General features: G+C 41.7%; 1 protein-coding gene and 1 long non-coding RNA gene across 3 annotated transcripts in view; one reads left to right on the forward strand and one right to left on the reverse strand.

The window, feature by feature from the left end:
- Positions 1-1,818: 1,818 nt before the first annotated feature.
- Positions 1,819-12,117, reverse strand: N6AMT1 (N-6 adenine-specific DNA methyltransferase 1). The gene is made up of 6 exons (XM_067565636.1): positions 11,927-12,117; positions 9,985-10,071; positions 8,689-8,779; positions 5,849-5,932; positions 4,244-4,385; positions 1,819-2,169 (listed from the first exon to the last, which is right to left on the reverse strand). Exons 1-6 carry the CDS (start codon positions 12,055-12,057, stop codon positions 2,063-2,065), a joined length of 642 nt encoding a protein of 213 aa, XP_067421737.1. The 5' UTR covers positions 12,058-12,117; the 3' UTR covers positions 1,819-2,062.
- The window catches only part of LOC137164690 (uncharacterized), a 51,313-nt gene continuing 36,669 nt past the window's right edge, over positions 11,842-26,485 (forward strand). The window contains exons 1-2 of one of the 2 annotated variants that reach the window (XR_010923160.1): positions 11,842-11,976; positions 19,933-20,027. This is a non-coding gene — a long non-coding RNA (uncharacterized lncRNA). Of the gene's footprint in view, positions 11,977-18,518; positions 18,849-19,932; positions 20,028-26,485 lie in introns of those variants that run through there. The other variant, XR_010923161.1, reaches the window with a different exon arrangement.

Raw genomic sequence — 26,485 nt, forward strand, 5'->3', positions numbered from 1 at the left:
CTCAGGACACTCACTTGATTCCATTCCTGGATGACACTTTGATCAGACCTCTGACCAAAGTAGCTGCTCACAGTACCACAATCCAGACACTGAAACTGCTTCAAGCACAGTTTCATGATAAACGCCACTGAAATATTGCAAGGACAGCTTAACTGGGAGTGGACACAGGCAGTTCTGTGGCAAAAGTCTACCCATCGCTGGACAGATTCCAAGAAATCCATAACCTGATATGAATGTTGGTAAAAAACATAAGGTCAGCTATAGTTCAGTGTCTCCATCTACTGGGCCTTCTAGTTTCATGTATAGGAATCATCCCATGGGCAGAATTCCACATCAGGTATCTCCTAGTGGAATGGAACCATTAACTGAAATACATACAGGATCAGGTGCAGGTCCCATGCCAGGTACTGGACTCCCTCAGAGAGTGGATAATTCCAGAGAACATCTGAAAGAGTTTACCCTTCCAGACCCACAGGTACTCACTACAGTTGCCAGCCAAGTGGGGTGGAAAGTCCATCTGGGATACAGAACAGTACAAGGCACTGGAAACTCTACCGAAAGGAATCAGAGCATCAGTCTCCAGGAACTCAGAGCTGTCAGGCTAGCCCTATAAAATTTCCAGAGCCACCTCATGGGCAGCTATATTTTGGTCTGGTCAGATGAGATGGTTACTGTGATATATCTTAACAACCAAAGGAGAAGTAGGAGCTCAATTCTACACATAGATCCAATGGAGATAATGGAATGGGCAGAGAAAAACCTTGCATAAGAGCAATACACATAAATAGAGAATTGAACCTAGAGGCAGACTGGCTCAGCAGATGCACACTCAACAACTCAAAACGCTGCTTGCATCAGGAAGGCTTCAATTTGATTTTACAGAAATGCAGCATCCCAGCAGTTGACCTGTTTCCCAGTTGCAAGAACACAAAGCTGTTGAACTACTTCACCAGGGAAGCAAATGCCAGGTTGCTAGGGATGGCTACAGGACCTTCCTGACACATGCCCACCACTTCCACTTCTTGGAAAGATGATTCAGAAGATAACGAGATAATAGTTTTAGCTCCACATTGACCAAGGAGAACGTGGTTTTCAGATCTGCTAGACTTGGCATTAGAAGCCTCACTGAATTTATCAGTGAGACCAGATATCCTTCACCAAGATCCTAATCTCTATTCAGATTGAGACAGTCCACAACTGACAGCATGGCTATTGAGAAGGAAACATTAATCATGCTTGGACTACCTCCAAAGTGATTGGAAGACTCATCTCCTCGACACAGACTTCAATGCTAACAGCCTCTCCTCCATCTGTACAGGTGGTGGTGTCAAGAAAACAACAAAATCCCAAGGGACCTGGTATCCCAGCTATTCTGGACTTTTTTTAGGACAGCATAGACAAGGGACTTCAGCCCAGCTCCATAGCTCACCTCCAGGAGCACTACCAGGAGCTATGAGTTTTCCCACTATGGGAGCAAAATTAGTTTTCCTGCACTAGGCTTTTGGTGACTCTGCAAGAAGTGCAAAATATAAGACTGAGGCCACAAAGTTCAAGATCAGTGGCTTCTTAAATACTAATTTAAACCCGATAGCTGTATAGAATAGGTACCATAAGACACAACAAAGTACTAAATCAAGAACACTGTTTTGAGATCCCACAACAGAAGACAAAGATGGTTTAAAACAAATTAATTGCATGATTACATAATATTCCAGTTATAAAACAAAATAAATGCCAGTGAATTTCCTACTGTGTGACTGCCCACCTCTAACCTGTACATTTCAGCTACTGTTCCACTGTGCTACATAGAGAACCAAGTCCAGAAACAACTGCTCCTTTATTGATTACATATCACAATGGATTAACAGCCAGGGTAAGGGAAAAACAATGAAAGTTTTGCTCAATTTTCCTGTAGAGGTCAGGAGACAGTGTAATTTCTTTTTTAAACAAAAAGTTAATCTGTTGAGTTATGGTTTATAGTCACAAAATAGCCTGACCATTGTAATACCATTTGTGTTTAACTTTCAGCATCTCCAGCAAATGGAAGATTTAAGACCAGTCATCAGAACTTGCTGAATTTGAGAACTGTGAGAGTTTCTCTTCCTGCTTGTCTAGACAGTACTCTAATACCCCTTAAACTGTATTTCTTCATTGTTTCCAAAATTTCATCTGTAATTAAAAGTGTACAGCATTAGTTTAGTTTGTTAAACACTATCCTGCCTTCAACTGATTTATTTGCTAAATAGCAAATTACAAAGCAAAAGTTTATGTAGAATATCATAAAATATCCATCATGTTCCTTCAAGTGATTAGAAATTTTTTTTAAAGTAAAGTAGTCATCCAACAAAACCAAATGACCTTGGCTTTCCACTAGTGAAATCTTGTATTTTAATATGTCTTTGAAAAATATACTCAGTACTTAATTGAATTGGTAAATGAGTTTAAGATTAAAAAGTGTGCACAAAGTTTAAGTACTTGTATGCTTTTAATACTCTGTATAATTGTAAATTATTTAGACTCATAGTATAATGATTCAATATTCCTATCTTAACTAATTGCTTCAATTAAATACATTTTCACCATAAGGTTTCAAGTACTTAATAAAAAGGGTTTTTTGTAAATTCCAGCAGAATACAATTGTAAGTGTACTCTCTGAAAATGTTCAAATGGGGGAATGCCTTGGAGTAGTTATACACTTCAGTGTTAGTTTCATGTTAGTAGATGAAACCCATATTTCCCATACTACTTGTGAGAATGCTGTAATGGACTATTTTTTCCTGCATATGCTAAGTATTGGCTTGAACAAAGAAGTACAAGGTTTTATAAAGACAGAAGCTTTGAAAAAAGGATATATTTAAACACACACATTATTCTGAAAACCCTACAGTAAAAATTGCCAGAAAGGGTGGGATTCAAAACTGGGGCTAACACATTACATGTCTACGCACAAAATTTAGAACCTCAACCCCCTGCTCAGCTGCCACCTAAGCCTGGAGGGATCTAAAGTCCCTCGGCATCTCAGTATCCACTGGTGAAATCCTCAACATGCCTAAATTTCAGCCAGTGGGCATATGCACAGCCACCTCAGCCCTAATACCACCGAGCAGCTTGACATTTAACTCATGCCTAAACCACAGCAAGATTTACAAAGAAAGCATTCCCTCACTTAGCTTGCCTCTGCGGCCCGATCCAATACACATGCTCAGAGGTGCCATAGTGCACATCTACTGGATTGGGCCCTGCATAAGACACAGTTGAGGAAGAGGTAGTGCCACCTCTCCCACACTTTATTCTCAATAGTTAGAGCACTCACAGAGGATGTGGGAAACATGGGTTCAAATCCCCACTCCACATAATATGGAGCAGAGACTTGAACGTAGGTCTCCCACCTCCCAGGTGGGTTTCCTAACTACTCAGCAATGGGCTATTCTGGGATGGGTTTCTTTCAGTCTCTCTTGTTGAAGCTGTTTTACTTTGCACAAAATAGCTAACTATTCACTGAAAAAGTGAGCGTATGTCTCTAAAGCCCAATGGTTAGGGCACTCAGCTGGGAAGAGGGAAGACCCATGTTCAAGTCCCTGCTCCCAATCCAGCAGAGTGGGGATTTCAACCAATGCCTCTAACATTCTGGGTGAGCATGCTACCATTGGGCTGAGAAGAAAGTGGGGCACTACCACCACCTCCTTGGTTCTTCTTGAAAAAGGGCTGTCCTGGCTTAGGCACCCAACTCCAGGCAAGGGTTCACTACTATGAAATTTCAAATGGAAAGAGGTGCCTCTATCAGGCACAGAGTTAGGCACCTAACTCCTTTGAGAGGCAGGGCTTAGGCCCCACCTCTCCAGGTCATTTCCTACTGCCCTAGCATGCTAGCTTCTGTGAATCCCTTTTTCAGGCATCAGTCTCCATGTGCATTGCATTAGAACCTAAGTACCTAACTTAGGATCATGACTCCAACTTGGAAGGAGGGTGCCTAAAAGTTAGGTGCTGCAATGCTCAAATAAGTTCTCCTTGTGAATCTCGCCCAAAGTGTTCCATACTAATAAATGTTATCAACCTAGTGTAACTTGCTACTGCCATGTACAGGCAGGCACTCTGATTTCTCTGAGATATTACTCAATTCAAAGTTTCCCCTTCTTGCTTAGTAGTAGCAATGTTTGATTAGCTACAGCACCTTAGTCTTGTGCTCATAGTTTTCATGTAAGCATTAGTAACATATAGTTTGGCAAACAGAAGATTCTATTACCTGGATTGTTTTCTTTAATTGTAACTAAATAGAATAATCCTCCTTTTGAAAGCAGGTCTGGTACTAAAGGAAAAAGTCTATCCACTACTTCTCTGCCATTTTTGCCTCCAGCCCAGGCTGCCTCTATTCCATGACTTCCTACCTAGAAGAAATTAAAGTGAAGATGAATTTTTTTACTAATGGTTTATCATATGAATATAGAGTGCTATATATGTTCATGACACTTTAGGAAGAACATCATCGCAATCCCCATCCTAAAGAGCTTATTGCATTTCAATCGTATAATTGCTATATGGCAGTTCAGTTTATGCAGAATACAAGTCAAATTTCAGACCTATACTCCAAATAGATGAGTTCTGTTTGGATTTAAAGAAGGTCTTTGTTGACACTGTTTGAAAATAGACATGTTTTGTAACATTCAAAGCATATACTTTCCTCTAGATGCACATGGAAAGTATTAGCATAAGTTCCACCAAGGTATGTCTACACAGCAATAAAACACTTGTGGCTGGCCTGTCAGTTGACCTGGGCTCCCGAGGCTCAGGATACAGGGCTATAAAACTACAGTGTAGATATTTGGGCTCGGACTGGAGTCTGTGCTCTTGGACCCTCCCCCCCGTGGTTTCATACACTCCAGTTTTACAGCCCTGCAGCCTGAGCTTCACGAGCCACAGTCAGCTGACATAAGCTTGATATGACATGATATTGCAGTGCAGACATACCTCAAGAATTCTGAAGAATACAAGAGCAAAATGAAAATTAGAGCAGTCCAGAAAAAGGAATTTCTGTCCCACAAAAAATGTTGAGGTTTGGAAAAATTTAGTCCCAAAAAGGTAAATAGCTCAATATTTTTCACAAGCTAGAAGTTCTGAAAAATTCCATTTTGGGGGAACCAACTGCCCATCTGGATGACTCAATTTTCATTTCTCCCTGCAGGGAGAAAAAGCCTTCCAGGAAGACTGCCATGGATGAGTGCCTTGGCTCTCACCTCCCCTGAAAATTTTGATTTAGTGAAAAAAACATTTTCCACCAGAAAATTATTCCAATGGAAAATATCTGACCAGTTGTAAATGAAAATCTCTTAAGGCTTGTCTACAAACAGACACTCAGGAAAGTCAAAGCAGATCAGCTATGGGAAAAACCCTCCCACTGGCAAAGGTAGCATCTTTACTGAAGCACTACAGCAGTGCAGCTGCACCACTGCAGTATTTTAAGTGTAGACAAGCCCTTAAACCAAGGATTACGTTACAGAACTAAAGCCACTTTATTATTTTATTATTATTTAGAGCACCAACATAGGGGATTAACCATGTTTTAATTTACGCACACTGACTTCACACTTTTAAGTGATTCTCCTTAACTTTCTTAAATATCACTGTGTAGATACGGCTTTAAAGAATTTCCATGGAAAAGATGGAGCAATATTTTATGGAACAGTGGTTAATAGTGTCCTTTATTTCTTATACAGAAAGTGCAATAAGGTGCTGATTCATATTGACTGCAAACAGTTCTGTTATCACCATTGGATCCATACAACCTCTCTACTTTTTCAAAGCAGAAGGTTTTTTTTAAAATGACATGTCCTCAAATCTCAGTGATTCCTACCTCTTCAGAAGGGGTTACCACATACGGTGGGTTAAATAGCAGTAGATCAACTTTCCCATTTAATCTTGGTAACAATCCCGTGACCTAGAGATAAAATTGAGGTAAGAAACAAGTGAGTTTTACTTAGGCAGTTCTTTCATTAGCTACATTTTTTATTTACAGCAGGCACACACATTTCCACTTCTCATTATGCAACAGGTATGGTGAGACTGCAGATTTGTCATATATGGGACTAAAGTGAGAGATTAATATTTAAATATAATTAATCATGTTATCAAGACAGGAAGAAAATTAATAGATTTACAAACAGTTACACACTATTGAGATTCAGAAAGTCTCCTGGATTTAGCTATGGAAATCTGACTTATTTAAAATGACTTAAACCAAAAGATTGCTAACCAAGATGCTTCTTTGTTGTTTTTTTGTATGATAGAAGCACAAGGTAAATATTTTGTAAAATACAAGTCCTATGCAATTTCCCATAAATTTAGCCAGTCAACCAAAGGTGACCATGTTGCCACCATCTATTTTTCTTACCTTTTTAGTTACCAAAACCAAAAGTCAATAATGGGCAATTATGAAAAATAAATTTCAAGATCCTAAGTAAATGGGCAGACTAAGTGAAATGTTTGTATCTTACTAAGCAAAATGTTTTACATGTATGCTAATTATAGGTGCCTTATTTAATAGATAACAATAAAATGTCCTGATTGTGAGGCAATAATCCATTTAATAAATGGGTAAATTACAAGGTTGCATAATTTATCTCAATAAAGGAAACTAGATTATTTCGCTATAAAGTCAAGCATCCCTTCTTCTAGAATGACTATATTGCAAGTGATTCCCCGTAGGAATGGTTAGATTATTTCACATTCTTATAAAACAAAATAAGTAGAGTTGGGACCACTCCTGTTTCACTTTCCACGCATGGCGATGCATTAAACTGTCCTCTTTGGATCTGAATAGCTCAGCCTCTAAGCTTGGTCCAAGAGCACTAAACCTGTCTTTCAATGTGCAAGGGCAACACACAGAATGAGACAAGTAAAAATATAAGTTTATTGTATGATGACTTACACAACAGGATCCCAAAACATGGACTAGGGATACAAAATAGTAAAAGAATGAAAGAAAAAAAAGTATGCTAATTAAAAGATCTTGGAATGATATACAGCCTTTCTGCCTCTTTCTCACAGATTCATATCCCCCCCAGTTCAGAAGTGATTAAAAGTTTATCATCTGTTCACTGCTCATCAACCACTTCCTGTAAACCTCTGAGTATAGTCCAGTTCCCATGTGAAGTGTTAATCTATTTCAGCTAATTCTAATTATTGGCAATCTGTCACCTTTCATAAACATTAAATTTTCAAGATTTTTTACAAAATAAAAGAGCTTACTGAAGAAAAGGTGAAACTTAGTTTCCCCTAATGCATTGGTTCGAAGGGTTTTTTTAAAAATCATTAGCAAATGGAATTTATAACAAAAAACATTTAGACTTGTGCATTTGCAGAGCATTACTGTGATGGGTACAACATTAATAAGGAAGATCCAGGTATTCACAGTTTCAAATCCATTTCCATCATGTAGTATTTGTTCTGCATTTGTATTGATTTAGAGTCTCCATTGAAGTACATTTTCTTTTCAGATTTAGTTTGGTACCTTATGAGCTGTTTTGTCCTCTTTTCATCAGCCTTTCTATTTGGTCTTTTTGGACCAGTTTTTGAGGGAACAGTGGGCACTGTGATCATTTTTACTTAGTTTTCTGTAAGCTTCCAACAGTGTCCAAGCTACTGCCAGCCACAAGAGTGCTTTACAAATTTAATAAAACAAATATTTATACATTGTGGCATACAAGATTGTTGTATCTTACTAACATACTGCAGTAAATTGCACTTGAGTGCGCTGGGTTCTTGTCTGTCTGCTGGAAAGGTCTGAGCCATAGTTGGGCCCCCTTTGCAATTGGGTGGCAGAGGAGGAAGGAAGGGAAATATTTACATGGACAGCACAGGGAAGTAGAGGAAATGGCTGGACCAGGTTGGAGGTGGGGGAGACACTGTCCTTTCATATGCCTAGGAGCATGGGGGCAACTATACCCTGGACAGTTCCAAAGCAAGCCACTCTCACTGCGATCAGGCTGGCAGCACCCATTCTTCCACCAAGATCGGAGTAGGAACCAGTTTCTTCATGATCTGCTGCGGGGGCATTATGCTAGTCTACTTTTTCTTTTTGGGACTGGAAAGAACATTCTCCTCACCACCAGGCTGGACGAGGTGGGGCAGATTTTTTCACCTTCTCCACAGCAGGTCAGGAACCTAGTGGGGTAGGTGAGGAGGTTAAGTCAAAATGTTATAAGAAATGTCCCCAGTGCAGGTACTCGTTACAAAGGGGATATGGTTCTCGGATTAAATGGATTTGGAAGTGGATTCAGAGGAAAGCATCCTTAAGGGAGGTGGGGAAGGGAGACTGGGGCACTGGTACAGCGTGGAGCCAATCCCCTCTCTGTTTTCCAGCCCCTTAAATCCCTCATATGAGGGAGGGTGGTGGGTTCCCAGCAACTGGCTGGCTAGGACAAGGCTGGGAAGGGGGGGAGGGCTGACAGTAGCCCCCCAAAGTAGATGGAAACAATTAAGGAAATAATGACCTGCACCGTACAATTTATTGCTGGGTCACCCCAGATACGTTAAGTGAATAAAACTGTGACCCAATTAAACCACAGCTATTGCCCCTTGTCTTCCTTTTAGCATGGTGGGACAATACCTGAATGCTCACAGGCAAGCCTCCAGTGTACAGTGTAAGAATTGCAAAACCATCCAAGGGTCCAGCCATAGGAACTTGTATCTTACCAAGTCAGTAATTACTGGCTGAATATGAACTTTGTTAAGTGCAGCTGTCTCCAAGGTACAAAAAGCCGCCGCAGGATTGATATCTGTACATCTGAAAACAAAATGATGTCATGTCAACATTACAAAATATAATTAAAAATTAACATAAGAATGTGAATGCTATTAAGTGATGTTACCTAAAGCCCCGAGTGTGAATGACTGTGATCCCTTGCCCATGTACACGTACTCCATACTTGTGTTAGCTTTCATCCAGCTAGTGCAAGTATAAATAGCAACATAATGGAGGTAGCAGCAGCAGAGGTACGGCTGAGCAATGCTGAGTACATACCCCCTAGTAGTGTAGACATAGCTTTATTGCATAATCATCACCTAAGCTTTGAAACAAACATACAATTCTTGTTACTCGTATTGTGACTATACATGTATGAAATGTCAAACAATAACACTATGCTAAGAAACCATTAAGATTCTTGACTTTTGAGTATGTAGGCAAATGCCAAAGTTAAGGTTGCATGCTCAGATATAACTATATTTTTGTCCTCATCTGCAGATGTATTATAATGGTTTTGAATTAAATTATCACATACTATTTCTCAAGCAATATGACATACTAAAAATATCAGTTTTCTATATTTTTGGGCTTAGATAACTGAAAAAAGGCCAAGGGACTTTTAATAGACTTTCAAACAAAATTTGGACTGAGAACAGACATTAGAAATTCAGCCTAAAGTGATTTTGTCTGACAGTTCAAAGAGGTGTTTATAACAAGTGCTTATAAAACTGCCTTCCCAACAGTAGCACTGCATAATAGGTGTTCAGTGAGGTCCTGACCCTGCAAACTCCTGCACATTTGTTTAACGTTACACGTGAGCATTCCCATTGAGCTCAACAGAACAACTCATGTGAGTAAAGTTAGATAAGAGTTTGCAGGATCAAGTCCTAAGTAAACATGATACAGGCAACGTGATAAAAGACTGAGCTCAAGCTGGAAAGAGGGAATTTCAAAACTCTAGTCCCGGCTCTACTACCAAACCAGTATGTGGTCTTGGGCAAGTAATTTAGGGACAGATTTGCAAAGCTATTTAGTTGTCTAACCTCTCACAGAAATCTCTGGGAGACAGGAATCTAGATATTTTTAAAAATCCATCTGTAAAATGGAGATTACTTCTCTATATGGTTGGTGTCTGTAATATATGTTAAAAATGAAAAGCATTATATATTGTAAGAGCTAAGTATTCTTATATTTTTAGTTGCAACAATCTTAAAAAAAAAAAAAAAAAGTATTATAATACTTACATGTACAATGCTTTGGGTCCAACAATGGAAGCCAGAAATGATGAAACCACACCTGATCCAGACCCTACTTCAAGGGAGATCTCAACTCTAAATGTAAATGAAAAAAATTAGTAAAAAGTGATTAAAATACCTGCTTCACAAAAGTTTCTAGGATGAACATATGCAGGTCTGGATCAGGCAATGCTGCCAAACCCATCGCCACAGAGAACCCAACCAATAATGGTGTTTACTGGTCATACTGCCCTCATGGTCAAGATGAGTGGTATACTGTTTGATCTGCTTTGTGCTGACTGATAGCTCTCTGGTGATAACTGGTGTCCGCTGGGAATCAAGATGTTTCCTACTTATCACAGCCCTGGCTGGGACACATTGCAGGTTTTCTTCCATCTATTAATAGGAAACATCCACTAGCAACACAAAAAACAAGTTCTAAACACCTCCTCCACCAAGCAGCCATGGCATAAGAGTTTGGAACAAGCCACACTGAAACTGGGATCCAAAGGGTACGTCTATAAATTACAGCTGGGAGCAAGCCTCCCAGCTCAGATAGACAAACTTGCGCTAGCTGGGCTTGAGCTACCACTTTAAGAATAGCAGCAGGGATGTTGTGGTTTTAGTGCATACTCAGGCTAGCCACCCAAACTGTGACCCAAGGTGTCAGGTGAACTTGACAGTGCACACTGCTGCCCGAGCTGCAATGTCCATGCTATTTTTAGTGTACTAGTAGTTCAAGCTCCACTAGCATGAATCCATCTATCTTCATGTGCTCAGAAGCTCGCTCCCAGCCGCAGAGCAGACATACTCAGTGCTATTCAAAAGGGTCCACATTTGATTGAGTTGGCCTTGGACATTTATAAATAATAGAAATTTCAAGATAAGCAACAATAAGATTATTTCATTGTATGGATCCCATTCAAATTAAATTGTATTTGCAATGCACTTTGAAATATTTTCAATATGAAAAGAAGCAACACAAACCAAGTTCTATCCCATTCCATATTCCAATAAATTAAAAACATTCCACTCCTCACAGAGTAAAGCTGGTTTAATGACGTTTGGGGCACATCGTTCCTGGAAAAATGGATCATTATGTCAAAGACTAAGTTACCATAGTGATTTGAAACCGGGCAATGTTTACATTATTTACTGAAACTACTTGGAACTATGACAACCAATCCTCTTCTTTTTCTTTCACTGCAGACCTTGTAGTGGCTAAATCAGTCTTCATAACAGCTGTCCATTGTTTATTGCAGGACCCAGCCACTGCAGGGCAGCACCTATTGGGGCTCCACAGAAGCTGGGGTAGTTCTGACTTCATCCAGTGCCTCAGATGCTCACACAGCGCCAGGCCACGGGTGCAGCACTGCACAGCATATGGGATGTTTTGTTTCCCAGCACACGCAACACAGTCGCTAAGGGAGGATGGGAGTGGAGCAGAAGCGGATTCCAATGCCAGGACTCGCCCTTTGTAACTGCCAAGGAGCAGAGAAGTGACTTTTCACCCAGTCGACTGCAGGAGCTAGTGGGTGAAATCCTGGCTCTGTTGAAGCCAGTGGGAGTTTTGCCCTTGATTTAGCCAGGGCCAGGATTATACCAAGGGGGAACCACTGAAAATCACCAGGCCTCGGGGCTCCTGCCTCAGGTGGGAGGGGACACTCACGTCTGTCTCTGGGTCTGCAAACACGGGTACGACAAAGCAAAGCAGCAACCTCCGCTAACAACCTAAACAGCCCCGCCCATCCCCACAAACTCCGCCCCTTCGAGGTGGCCCCTCCCCCGCCGCCTCCTTAACGGGCACAGCCCCGCCCTGCCCCCTGCCCGGCACGTGCTTGCGCCTTCCTTCTGCACCCGGGCCTGGCTCCTCCCACCCCCTCAAATGGCTGCTCCCATTCGCTGCCGCTGACTGAGTTCTCCCTCACCCCTCCCCTCCCCTCGCTCGCACCCGGCGTCTCTGAGCTGGGCCGTGTCCCGCTCCAGCGCGTCCAACAACAGGTAGGTGTCCTCGGCCGGCTCGTAGACCTCGCTGAAGGGCCCGTGCGGGCCCACGTGCGGATGCCGCGGGGTGGGGATCATGGCCCATGGCCGCCCCCTTCCTGCCGCGAGGGAGTGCGCGCGCGCCGTGACTCCTCCCCGTACTACTAGTGCTACTCACGCGATCGTGGAGGGGTGGGAAGAGAGACGCACGTACAAAACTGGCTACCAGCCGTTGCCGTTGCTACTGTCGCGAGGCTCAGCCCGCCCCTCCCGTCCTTTATAATCCGACCAATCGGCGGTTGGCTGGCTCTGCCTGTGTCATGTTCACGTGGTTGAGGCGCTTTAGGGGCGAGCGGGCCCCGACTGTAAAGGATCCCGGGTTTGTTCTCTTGGAATGGTCGGACTTCGCTGCGGCCTGCGGCGCGCCACCGACCGCGTCCCACTCACCATTGACAGAAACTGTGTGTGTGTGTGTGTGTGCGTGCACGTGCGAGCGCGTGTGCGGCGGGGACCCGTCTCCCTGCGTGCGCTCGCGCCGGCTCCCTCTGGCGTGCGCCGTTCTGTTCACGTGCAGTGGGGGGCGGCAGCCGGGCGCCCTCTCCTGGCTTTGCGTTACTTGCCCGTGCAGAGCTGTCACACAACCCAGACCCGTCTTGTTCTTCCCCCGGCCTCCCCACCCATAGTGTGCGACGGGGTCGGGGCTGCGTGCACTGCCCGAGCCCGGCCTCAGCCCCACAGCAGGGCTGCCCTGCCTGGTCAACTAGAACCAAGCAAAGGGCTTATGGTGCGATGCAGAGACACCGCTCCCCCCATAGCCCTGACCCCCCCAACCCCCAGTGGCTATTGCATCTGAGCACCTCGCAGTCTTGCATTTACCCTCTCACTGCCTCTGGGAGGCAGGCAGTGCTGTGAGCCCCATTGTACACACTGGTGGGCAGCAGAGGCTTGCACTCCCCTTGCCCTCCCCCGGGAATCCCTTTCCCTCTCAGGATTCTTTGCTATGGCTAAGGCATTTGGTTGCTAAGATCCCACCAACTAAGCTGTGCGCTGCGTTAGCCACACACTTGACCTGTAGGCCATGGAATGGTTTTTCCCGCTCAGTGTTAGAGCGCAGCCAATGGTCACTGCAACGGCTCATTCAACCCAATGTTTTGGCACTTGCTTTTACTCTGAGAAGCAGGGACACAAGCTCCAGTGCTTCCTGAAGGAGAATTTTCCCTAACCCTGGTTTCCAAGGAACATGAGGCAAGTGAGGCGGCTGCTGCTTTAGTGGAGAACTGTGGGTCGGCACAGGGCTAAATACTAAAGGCGAGTTGCAGCTACTAGTCTGAATGACTCATTCAGTTTTTCTGTCATCTTTGAGAGGAGGACCCCTGTCCAGAGGCCTGCCTCTTCCAGGGATGGTCATGGCAGAGGCAGGCGCTCAGTGCCAGTGATTTGCCATTAAGATTAAGGGCATTACATCTGAGACCTTCAACAGAAACCCTGTTAAACCCAAGCAGTCCTGTTGACTGAGTTTCAGAGTAGAATGTCTTTGGACAAATGATCTTTCTCCAGCTCTTCCTCCAATCTCTGAAATACGTTTGTTTTTTTTTTCCCCTCCCTTGGCTATACTTCCCATTCTCATTCACCGTTGGATAGACAGATACAAAAATCGTAACTCAGTGACAGTATAAGGCATTATTGGGATGTAATTTATAGATCTGTTTCCCTCTTCATCCTCAAGGATTGATCACAAAAGTGGCATCTGCAGAACAATCCTGTACTGATAGACACATAATGAACTGCTCTGCTAGGTGTTTTTCATTTCTGTGTTCTATTTTGCTGTGAAAGAAACTGTATAAAGTGTATTTTTCTGACTTCAGATCTGTTCAAGAGATTTGTGATAGTGCTGAGAGCCAATAGCTGGCCCAGCACTGTGATCACTTAAGTGTTCATTTGTCCCTACCCCCATGGAGAAGTGGAATTATTAATTATATAATGAGCCTGGGATGAGCTGATGAGCTAATTATAGGTTAGTTAAGAGGGTAGTTAAAAAGCATTGGAAGTGCAAGGGGGAAAGGCTAAGGTCTATACTAGAAAATTAGGTCAGCATAGTTAACCTAACCTAAGTCCCCGTATAGACTGCAGTAGGTGGAAGAATTCTTCTATCAATCTAGCTACCACCTATCAGGGAAGTGGATTCCCAACATGGACAGGAGAGCCCTTTCCATGGGCATAGGTAGTATCTACACTGAAACACTACAGTGGTGCAGCTGTGGCACTGTAGTTTTAAGTGTAGACAAGCCCTAACAGAGCACAGAGGAAGTAAGATTTCAGAGTGGTGAGAGCTCTCTTTTTCCCTGTACAAAGGGCTGGGGACTATGGAAAGCTGTAGATAGAGTTGCTACATGGGATTGTTATGGTGGTTTGGTGGAGGTAATATACATAAAACTCATGGGATGCTAACCAACAAAGTATCTGAAGCTGTTTGTGCAGGATCTCAGGACAGGTGTGGAGCCTGGCCTGTTACAAGATCAATAATATTTGCTTGAAATGTTATGGTATTAAAACTAAATCTGGCCTACTACCATACCAGTTCAGGCAAAGACTTCCTTGTCTAACCTGTCACACCTGTGATAATTGTTGCACCATTTTTTACCACACTCAGTCAAGGTTCTAGGTGCAGTTGCATCTTTTCTTCCTATGCTGAGCATAAATGAATTGCCTATTTTAAAAAAAAAAGGGGGAGGGGGGAGGAATCACAAAAAGCCCATCTGGATTTATTCCCAACTCCTATTCCTGATGTTACTGGCATATGCTACCCTGTCCCAAAGTAGATAAGTTCCCGTGCTCAGTTTTTTTTGGCTCCCCCTCAGGAATGAAAGACATTCAAAGATAAGTATCAAATAGAACACAGATTTCTTACAGGCTTTTTTTTTAGATAGCAGTGTAGGAGACATGACTTTTGACTACTTATGTCTCAATCCTTCCCCCCCTCAAAAATGTATTCGACTTTGTTAATATTGTAGTTATTTTAGTGTCAGAACAGGTGCTTGGTACCCAAGAATCTATGATGGAGACTTCTTAATGGGACATCCGAAGACCCTGTCATTACTTCCTGTTTCTGTTGTTTTCCCTTTCCCTTTAACGTTCTTGTATCAGCAGTGTTCCTTATACATTCTTGTTAAGGAATCTTTTACTGCCTTTCTCAGTCTTCAACTGATTCCTGGCCCTCTGATCTCCTTGTCTCTCTGACATTGATTCTTGTGTCTCCATAAAACTGTAGCGCATGCTGCTTTGAAATTGTCCCTCCATTCAGTCACAGACTGAAAGGCCTTTAGTTCTCCTTGATATTTCTAGCATGAGGACCACACCATACTTTCATTCACTCTCTGTGTGTAAACCAAAAGAAATTGCTGTGTGTCCTGGCTTTTTCCTCACATAAACACCACAATTTATGTGTAACCCAATGCCTGAATTTGAACATTAGTATATACTACATATGGGAATCAGTGAGATTTACATTAGCACATATTATTTATACAGAAACCATTGAATTACATAAATACATTAAAACACTACACACAATACACCACTTTGTGTAATACATTACTATTTTAAACAAATCCAAATGCTGCCAAGTTGCAGACCAGTTCAGTGCTACATCTTGTACTTAGGTGGCCAGGAAATCTTAATCTCCAGCAGTGAATTCTGCTAGCTGATTTGAGCTTTGTTCAGCCCTTTCACAGAGTAATGTTGGAAGGCTATAGCAGCAGAGAATGAGCTTCGTTGAAGGTTAATAGATATTTTTTCATGCTTTTGGACATAGCCCATGTTGTGAGACTGGGCACCAAAATGATCCCATGGATAGAGTGTATTTTCACTTTCTCCAGTGCCTGTTTATGGAAAAGAGCAGCTTTGCTTTCATAAGGTGATTGGAGCTGTGGTATGAAGAGGAGTGATGTTGCTCTGTAGTAATAAATATTTCAAAACATCAGAATATGGAGTTAGGAAATCTTGTTATCATCAGCTCTCCTTCAGTACAAGGATGATGTCCGCTGGGGGAAAGCCATTGATGAGACTTAAGTCCAATTCGTGCTCTACAGATTTTTCCATATATGTGACAGGTAGTTGCTTGGTGAGAGCACAGCTGCTGGCCAGGATGCTGTACACTTTCCTTCATCCTCTGCTGTTTCTCAGCATCTTGAACAAGGCAATTCTCTTCAAAAAGGACTGAGGCTTGATGGATAATATGATGCCATTGCAGTCTGATGCCAACCAGCTCTTCCCAATTCATAGGGCAATGCCTCCTTTCTTAAGGTACATTTTCAAGGTGTCTTTGGAGCGTTTCCTCTATTCCCTGCAGGTCCTCTTACTATGACTAATTTGAGAAAAGAAGACTTGCTTCGTAAGATGAGTATCAACCATCTGCACACAGTGGCCAGCCCAGTGAAGTTGATGTTTCATAATCTTCGCCTCAGCACTGGTGATGATACCCTGAAGAGAGAATGCTGGCATTGGTGTGACAGTCTTCCCATCTGATATGGAGAATCTTCCTAAGGCAGCTCTGTTGGTACCACTCCAGACACTTAAGATGACTTGGATATGTCACCCATGTCTCAGACCATAAAGAAGAGTGGGGATGACTACTGCATTGTAGACCAGGATCTTTGTTTCCATCCACAGATCTCTGTCAATAAAGACAAGATGGAACAACTTTCCAAAGGATGCGCTGGCACAACAGATCCTATGTTTGATCTCCATATGAAGATTGGCTGACTGGGAGAGGTAACTATCAATGTAAGGGAAATGCTCAATGTTTTCCAGGGGTTCACCGCCGATGACAATTTGTGGGGGAAGGGGAGCAACTTGTGCTGGGGCAAGCAGGTGAAGCATCTTAGTCTTAATGTTGAGGGAAAATCCTAGGCTATGATAGGTGCCTGAGAAGAGATCTAGGGTAGATTGCAAGTCATCCTTGGTGTGTGCGAGGATAGCAGTCATCAGCATACTGAAGGTCAGTAATAACAGTCCTGGTGACCTTAGTTTTAGAATGGAGATACTGCAGATTGAAAAGTTGTCCATCCCAATTCCAGAGGAAAGGCGGTCACAAATAAGAATCAAGATTACAGCAAGATAAATGGAGGAAAGGGTTGGGGCAATAACACAGCCCTGCTTAACATAGTACAATTGGTGAACAGGTCCATCTCTGACCCGTTACAAAGATGGTGATGGGGTCATTCCATCATGAAGTAGCCTGAGAACACAAATGAACTTCAATAGACACCCAGATCTAGACAGCACCTTCCATAATGCTTCCCAATTGATGGAATCAAAGGCCTTAGTTAGATCAACAAATGCATAAACAATGGCTGATATTGTTCGCTACATGTCTCTTGGATCTGTTGTGCAACAAAAATCATGTCAGTGGTGCCCTGAGTCAGTCTGAAACCACACTGGGATTCCAGAGGGATGTCTTCAGCAAGAGGGAGGAGACTGTTCAAAAGGATGCAAACAAGGATCTTCCCAGCAATGGAGAGGAAAGCAATGCCTTGGTAATTCCCACACATTGACTTGTCTCTTTTCTTAAAAATGATTAGAATATTAGCATTCTTTATTTCGGTCAGGTGGAATTTCCTCATTAACCCAAATTCTAATAAGAAGTTGATGAAGTTTTTGCACAAGTGCTATGCTATCAGCTTTGAAGACCGCACAGGGATGCCATCTAAGCCTGGCACCTTGTTGTTTCTAGTCTGAGTGATAGTATGCCAAACTAAGAAGATGGGGGATTGGCAAGAGGTTGTATTACTGGATGCTGAGGAATGGACTCAATGGTGGCAGCTGAGACTTCAGATTCATGGTTCAATAGCGTCTCAAAATGCTCCTTCCAACATTGTTTGAGGGCTACATTGTCCTTAAGTAGGGGGGAGCTGTCCTGGGATCGCAAAGGAGTTATGCTGTAGATGGCTTTCGTTGCTTGAAAAAAGCATGCCACGGCCTTTGCTTGTGACCACTGATTCTTGATGTCACGGAGCCTCCTTTGCACTATAGCTTTAAGCCAATGATAAGTCTCTCATTTTTGCTGGTTAGAGGACTCACTTTGCCAAGCACAAAATGTGCTTCTCTTCTGATGAATAAATGCTAGGATTTCCTGCTGTTCCATCAAGATAGGTTTGATAAGCAGTGAGTGGAATATTCAATCGATTCAGCACATGCCTTGTGAATAGTGGTCTTGAACTCTTTCCAGTGTGTTTGGATGTCATTGATGTTGTCAGGTAGGTCAGAGAGTCTTTCAATTAGGTGTTCGTTGAAGAGTCTCCTGACTGCATTATTTTGAAGTGCCTTGATGTTAAATCTCTTCCGAATTTTTTTCACCTGTTTACAGTGTTGAGGTGCAAACCACATGTTCATGATTGATCTAACTAAACAATGGTCTGTTCAGCAGCCATCTGTACCTCTCATGGCTCGTGTAATATGGACGTCAGTATGATCATGAGCTCTGATGATGGCATAGTTAAGAAGATGCCAGCTTCACAAAATATTTTGGTCAGCTTGAATCTGCATTTTTTTGGGGGAAGATAGTTATGGCCAAAATATTTGGCCCTATCCTCCATAACAAAACAAAAATGAACAAACAAAACATCTGATGAGTAATGGTAAGAAGGTGAAAGACCTCTAATTCCTCTGAAATATTTGTATTTTATTTTGTAAGATAGTCTGATATAAAAGCCTTAATCAATGAGAGGAAAAAGGTGGTATACATGAATTGAAGAGTTAATGAATAGGACTAAATATAAAAAGAGAGGTGACCTCAGAGTTTTATTTTTTATTTCTTGTTTTACTGTTTGAAAAACATTAACACTGTGACAAGCATCCCATTGACCAGAGATCGACTCAAACCACCAATCAAGGTAAGAAGAAGTCATATAAAATGCAGCAATGCCTAGTTTCCTTTTGCTGCATAAAACATCTTATCTTTCAGATTATTTTCAAAGTAAAATTGTTAGCATCAAACCATAAATGACAGTTTTCACTGGGCCAGATTCATTGCTAGTGTACCTCTGTTGACTTCAGTATCTAGAGAGATTAAAGGAGGGGCATGCGGGTCTCCACTCATAGGTTGTGTTTCTGGTTCTGACCCATAGTACTGTAAAACCTTGGACAAGTCACTTAACTCATCTTTAAAATGGGTATACTATTTCTTACCTCGTGTGTTTTGAGGCTTAATTAATGTTTATAATTAAGAAAGTACACTGAGATCCTCAAATGGAAGATAATGTGTAAAATTGTATATTTATTGTATTCTTCTTGTGGTTTTAGAACCACCCAGTAATTTCATGTAAGTGTTTCCAATAGCTAAACAGCCACTCCCCTATGACATAGAGGACACCTTCCATACCTAAAGAAGAATAAATTAAGTTCTTTGGGCAATTTATGAAATAATGACTTTTGGGTCATGACTTATTTAAAACATGTGACTATTATATTTATTGCAATATCCACTATTGGCTTTTGTTCTGGTTTTTGATAAACATTATATTATCTGATATTCAAAAGAATGCTAAAATTAGACATTTGTTACATCCCTATCAAATGTACTTCAGTGTTAAAGTCGAAGACTGAAATTCGTTTTGTTTTTATAATTGTTTGTGATAGCGCAGAGTCACTTTATCTCATTTTACAAGAGCAAAACTTCACCTTAAAGTGGTGATGCCACTGTTACTGTTTAGATTAGCTGGAAAAGAATACTAAAGACTGGCATCAGGACACTTTTGTCCTGGGGGCAGACAATATCAGCTTCATAAATACATGGGCAAATCCAGTAGTTGCTGCAAGGATTTACTTCTGCACCATAAGAACAACTACTTGTAATGCATGTTAAGTGTGTATTGAATTCCATTACTTTGGCAAAATAATATTGTATAAGAGACTGAGAATGTTTGTCTGTCTATATTTAGGAAATTAATACTTTTGAATATTTTTATATCTCTGCAGGTGGTCAGTGTTTGGAGTGTAATACAAGAAATGACCTCACCGTCTTCAGCTGTACTAGATGTTATTTTTGGCTGCTGCACACGTCAAGAACTCTGGTTAATTATTATTGTTTTTTTTAATACTTTATAAGTTCTCCTTGGGTAAAATTTATAAAACGTTTATTTTTATTGCTTACTTAACTGTATAAAATGTTTTTATTGGTAGAACACTGCAATGTTTCTGCCAAAACAGATTCTATTTCAATTTCTAGAAATTATTGGAAAGTTAATATTCCCATTTTAATGGTATCTTTGCCACGTTATTGAGATTAAAAATTGTTTTTGACAGAATCATAACTTGTCTGTTTGCACTGAATAAGCTCTATAGCCTATCCCCTTTTTAGCTCAGTGCAGTTCAGACTTTTTAGCTGCCTATGGCCCTTTACAGGTCTTCACGAGGCTCTCAGAAATTGTGCACATTTGATTGGCACTCCACTCCTCTACTTGATTTTGGCAAATCAATTCACAGGAGGTCTGAGCAACAGACCACCTGTGTTTTCCTCTCTGTGGAGGCGGTAAAAAGGGATAGTCTCAGTGTGTAAAAATAGAACCACTTCCAAGTCACATCCAGGAGAGGAAGAGACAGAGGTGAATTGCCCCTCTATTCCACCATGTAAGGCTGATAGAGTGATAGTTTCCTTTACCCTTCACTCCCCCACTGACTGATGAGAACATTTGCTGTCGTATTGTGACATTGCTTCAGTGCTCTGTAGTGCAAGAACACTTAATCACATAGGTACAAACCTGATGAGCCAGGAGATGATAAACTATTTATTAAGGGATCACTTCCCTCATCATTGAAATACATTTGGTGGAAGATGCAAGTACATAAAACATTTGAAAAGTAGACCATTTTTATACAGAAGAGTATATATATGGATTCATACAGAAGTATAAATATGGATTTAGGATCCTGACTGTAGAAACCTAGATTTGAAAATGTTTTTAAGTACTTAACAGTGAGAAATATTTGATGGCCAACTTTCATTCCTGAAAGTGTCACTTTGAACATCATACTTATCTGATTAGTGTTTCAGAAGTGGAATTTTCAGAAGCTTGTGACATCATTTCAGAGATGATGGATTTAGGAATAAAAATGATTGATACTTGTTTAGTAGCTTTCCTCCAAAGATCGTGAACTACAAGCTAAACTTTAGAAACCGATTACAAACTATTATATGCAAAGTATCATATCATGCATCATTGAAATGATGCCACCTCAGAAGAGAAGGCAAGGAACTTTTAAGTAGTATAGAGAAGCACTATGCAACACTTCTGGAGAGAAAATGAATAATACCATAACCAACTGAACATAAAGGGAAATAGTTTAGGTAGGGTAGATTACAATTGCTTGAATTGGATTTAGGCCAAGACCAGGGGAATAACCCTACTACTAATTTGAAAAATGGGCATGGGATTTTTAAGCCACAAGTAATCAAGACCTTGGTTTTACATTTCATCTGAAAAGACAGCTCCTTCAGCAGCACAATACCCCACTATGATGTTAAGGGCATGTGACTGGGTGTATAGGCCTCACATGGATGAGAAAGGGGTCACAGAGCCCCTGGCAGTAGAGCTAGCCCCACCCCTTTGGCCCGCAAATTATGCATGATAGTGAGGAGGCCTTTAAAAGGGAGGAAACTGCAGATAGTGGTGGGGATGAAACAGGATTGCAGGAGTGTCTCCTGAAATGGTGTCAGGAGTTTCTAGGCATGTAAGTGTCACCTTATCCTGGAGAGTACAGTGTACTTAGGACAGGCTGAGCCTGCCTCTGAGACCCACCCAGAGTTATTTCCCCAAGCCCTGGAATGTTGGCAGTGTTGTAGACTCCGCATTTCATACCCCCACATTGCTGGGACTACAGGGAGGCAGTATCCCTGAATACATGGTGGTTTATGACCTTCATTTTGATCCCCCAGCTGGAGAGGCCCACAAAGGGCAGAGCCCACTTGCAAATAGTACAGAAGTGGGACTTGTGTTGTGATCACCCAGTGTAAATAACTGGGTGTGGTCAGGTTCCCCCACCTCCTGAAGGAAGAACCACCAAGGACTGTCACAGGGCATTATGGCATAGTGATAGATCTGCTATAGTTGAGTGTAAAAAGAGCTTTTTCTTTAAAGCTTACTTGTTCTAAGTGCTCCACAATCAGTATGGATAATCTGGTTGCCTTGAAATTTGGTGTGCCTCATGGAGATGTCGGGTATGGGCAGTGATCCAAATTTGGTACCATTTGACAAAGGGGTTCCTGCGATATAGCTCCCAGGTGGGGAAAAAAGCCACTTTTCTTAAAGATGATACATTCTGGCAACATTTTTTTGATCAAAGATTGAACCGGGGCGTAGAGCATCGCACCAGGATCTCAAACAGTTGAGGGCTGTCCCAATAGAGTGCCTGGCTCACACCACCCATTTGGTGAAAATCAAATTAAAACATTGTTTGAAAATGAGTTTGCTTCTGTAGGTAAGTGTGTAGTCTCATGTGCCTAATGGATTTCTCTGGGCATGTGTAGAGAGAGAGGCTAACTATCTGGAAAACTACCTCTATCACAATGTGGATGGTTCTGAGGCTATGTTACAATCATCCAATCTGAGCACCACGCCCAGGAACTGTGAGGTCAAATCAAACCTAGAGCAGAAATTATTAAGGAACAATCATTATGTCCCTGTGTCTTTGCATTTTTCAGTGTACACACAGGCAGCGATGGTCACAGGGTTGGGGTCACAGACTAGAAGAAAGGAGGGGTTGGTTTACAAAAGTTCTGGTTAGGGATGGGACAATTATAGAAAACTTATAGTTGATTGTGTAAAGTTAGTAACAGCTGTCTTCTGTTCCTTGGAAGATAGCACAGTTTCAGCGCTTCTCCCTTGCCCATCCAGATCCTTCCCTCTCCTTATGAACGTGAGTCGCATTGAAGGAGTGGGGGTACAGGGTGTGGTCTGGGAAGAGAACAGGAACACTTTTTTGTTGTCTGAGGAACATTTAGTCACAGCAGTCCTTTCTCCCTTGGAAAATTACAAAAATTGTACCTGGTGTCTGGCCTCTCCCTGCACCAAGCTATGTTGCACAAAGTAACAGAAACAGGGATGGGGGAAGGATGTGTTCTAATGGTTGAGAAATACAGTGTGGTGTCCCTTTGCTGAGGTGAGGGGCTTGTGGTACAAATCTGAAACTTCAGGGAACCAAAAAAGTGATGGTGTGTCTCTTTTCCTGTCCATTTTACTATTATCAGGCTGGAACAGGGGCCAGATTTTTCTGTTGATGTGGGGATGTGTGTGAGGGCAGTGTTTGTGGTATGCATCTCCCTTTGCATGGAAACTATGACTATATTCTTGGCTAGCATAATTTCCCATCAAATTGCCTTGCCATCTTGCAAGCCTATTTCAGTAAATGGACTCTCTAACCTCAAAGTGGTTTTCAAGTGACTGATAGCTGTCTGGTGTTGCCAGTTTCCACAGGGCAATAGCCACCTGTTTCTGCACGAATATGGCTTCTCCGAGTCAAGTTCTGGTAGTATGGTGCAAGGTGTAGTGCAGGCTAATCATACATCTCCATGAAGGTCAGTTTCTTCATTCAGAAATTCTGAAGCAGCTGCTGGTCATCCCAGCTTTCCAGAACAATATGATCCCACCATGCCATGCTGGTTCTCTTGGACCAGGAGCGAATGTCCATCTATGGGCATACTGTGGCAATACCAGCATTCACCGTATCAGTTCCATAGGACCCAAAAGGATTGTCACTCATTCTCATGGTGAGCCATCTCCAACATGTCAGAAAGTTCTGTCCAGATTCCATCCTGCATCTTGCTGATTGCCTGCTGCACTGCATAAACATTTGTCCCACAATAAGAAGCAGAACCTGATCATCATCCAGTTGCTCCATGTCTTCCACCCAGTTTGGAAGGAAGATAATATGAATAAGAACTGCCACTGGCAAATGCGTGAAGTAGGGGACAATACCAACAACACACAGCACAGCAGTTCCTAGAGTGTCTCTCTTGCTGCACAGAACGCTGGGATACAGCCCCTGAGATGGTACCGCTAACATGTAACAAAAGCAGCAGTGTCGATATGGCTATATGCCTGTACACAGCATTATGCCCATGTCCAGCACAACATATGTGGACAATCAACACAGGATTAAGGAACATGCACAAGCATGTACAGGAGTATGTGCACCAGTGTAGACATACCTGAGAGGGCTCCTATTACCATTCCTCTTGGCCATGGTATTAGTTCCCTCACAATCCTGTTGGTATACAGAAGAGCCAGAGTGTTGGCTCCCTCTATAGCTAATCTCATTTTTCCATTTATAATCTGAGGAAACTGTTTCTCTATACAGAGACCTCCTTAACTCTATGCTTCTCTGAAAGGTTATGAATGGGTGACAGAAACAAAGCAAAAATGGACACCTCCAGACCAAACTGTAACAAATTTCTGATAGTACAGATATAAAAGCAAGACAAAAATCTGAATGCACATATCTACACATTTAATGTTATTGGGCTTGCAATGGGTAATGCCACTGTCCTCCCTCTCCCATTTTTGTTTCCCCTCGGCTGATGTATTTGCTGCTTCTACAGCCAACTGCCCTAGTAGGGAAGCAGGAAGGGAAAGCAGACAACACAGTTGTTTTTTTTTTAGAGGCATTAGTGTGAATCTGAGATCATAGAATTTTTGTTACCTCCACAGTTTTTTCTAGGCCACCGTCACCCCCGCTAGGGAAATCTAAAATCACTCAAACTGGAAATCATTGATCTACAGACAAGAACAGGCCCTTCGGTTATTGTGTGCACCACGTTTGCTATTCTAAATCACTTAATATGTTCTTACTGTGCCTGTAATTTTAATATGTTTTGTTTTATAATTTCTTTTAAAATATGTTAACAGGTGTGCATGTGAAAAGATGTAGAGCTTAAGAGGACTGTTATTGCTTGACAGAGGCTCAAAGTGAGCACAGTCCAATGAAAATGTTAAATTGCATAGCGTTATGAACCAAAATATAATTCCCAGAAGATCACAGATACTAATTCTGCAGCCAGAAAGATTAACCTGTCCCACAAGCTAGTCCTCAACCTCCCACAAATTTTATTAATTTTTTTAACTTTCCATTCCTTTTCACTTCTTTCTACTGTTCCTTTCCCTAAGAAATGTAGGAAGTGTGGGTGTGTAAAGAACTGTCCCAACACAAGATTAAGTTTAAACCTGCAAAACCCATAAAATTCAGTTAATATTTCATTATTCATGGGATGTGAACAGATACTTGTTGATGTACAAAGACACAGAAAATGTCCATATTTGATAAAACTTGGTCTAAATTAGAACATTTCCATAGTAACCTTAACTTGACTGCATTGCATTATAACGTCTTTCATTATGGGCCAGATGCTATCACCTTTTTATCAGGTTGAATAGCATGTGACTCTGCAAGTGGTGCTATTGAAATGAATCTCAGTAAGGGAAACAAAATATGATCCTACATGAGTCCATAAAACTGGATTGTGTAAGCTGCAATTTTACAGTTCTTGAATTAACTACAGTATATGGAGGTACAGAAACAGGATGGGTAACATCGGCTCCTTTTCTTCTGATGATCTGTCAAGATGCATTATTTATATAGCCCACTAGGGTCCTCCGGAAAACCTTCCTTGGATGCTCCTGATAATATGATCCCATCTATTATGGACTAAAGCTGCTAATCAAGATACACTATTTTGGTAAACAGATGCCTAACCTCACTATTTGTGACACATCGGTATCAGATACTTCAGAGGAAGGTGCAAGAAACCCCCTAATGGACATATGAGCAGATGCTTTCCCTAAGTGCTTTCCTAATAGTTTATATAATATTTAAAGCCCAAACTCCCCCCTTCCCTAGAGTTGGTATTATCAACAAAAATAACAACAATAAGGTAACATAATGATCAGTTCAAACCTTCTCCTCAGTCTTAATGGTACCTATAGTTCTTTCCTCAAGATCCCTCAACTCACCTCCCTAGATCATCTCTTTTCCATGAAGCCTCTCCCACTTCCCTCATGTCCATATAAGTTAAAGTAGCCCATATCAGTCAAGTGAATCAGCAGTAGCCCATATCAGTCAAGATTTTATAGACTTTTATCGTATCTCCCCCTCCCCCGCCCCTTAGTAGTCTCTTTTCCAAGATGAAAAGTCCTAGTCCTTTAATCTGTCCTCATACGGAAGTTGTTCCATGCCTCCTAATAATTTTTGTTGACCTCCTCTGTACCTTTTCTAATTCTAAAATACCTTTTTTGAGACGAGGTGACCGTGTCTGCATGCAGTATTCAAGATGAGGGCATAACATGGATTTATATAAGGACACTGATATTTTCTGTCATATTATCCATTTCTTTCCTAATGGTTCCTAACATTGTTAGCTTTTTTTGACTGCTGCTGCACATTATGCAGATGTTTTCGGAGAACTATCCACTATGACTTCAATCTCCAAGATCTTTCTTTAATGGTAACAGTTAATTTAGTCCCCATTATTTTGTATAGT

Source organism: Emydura macquarii, unplaced genomic scaffold, assembly GCF_026122565.2.
Source record: "Emydura macquarii macquarii isolate MOO-44397 ecotype Brisbane River unplaced genomic scaffold, CSIRO-AGI_Emac_v2 contig_2681, whole genome shotgun sequence".
Classification (NCBI taxonomy): domain Eukaryota; kingdom Metazoa; phylum Chordata; order Testudines; family Chelidae; genus Emydura; species Emydura macquarii.

What these genes read in the sequence shown, in the direction of transcription:
- N6AMT1 (XM_067565636.1), bottom strand. Translation starts at nt 12,057, where the DNA reads ATGATCCCCACCCCGCGGCATCCGCACGTGGGCCCGCACGGGCCCTTC. An exon ending in GGACCCAAAGCATTGTACAT is followed by an intron (nt 8,780 to 9,984) that starts GTAAGTATTATA and finishes TTTTGTTTTCAG; the next exon opens with ATGTACAGATATCAATCCTG. An exon ending in AATTAAAGAAAACAATCCAG is followed by an intron (nt 2,170 to 4,243) that starts GTAATAGAATCT and finishes TTTTAATTACAG; the next exon opens with ATGAAATTTTGGAAACAATG.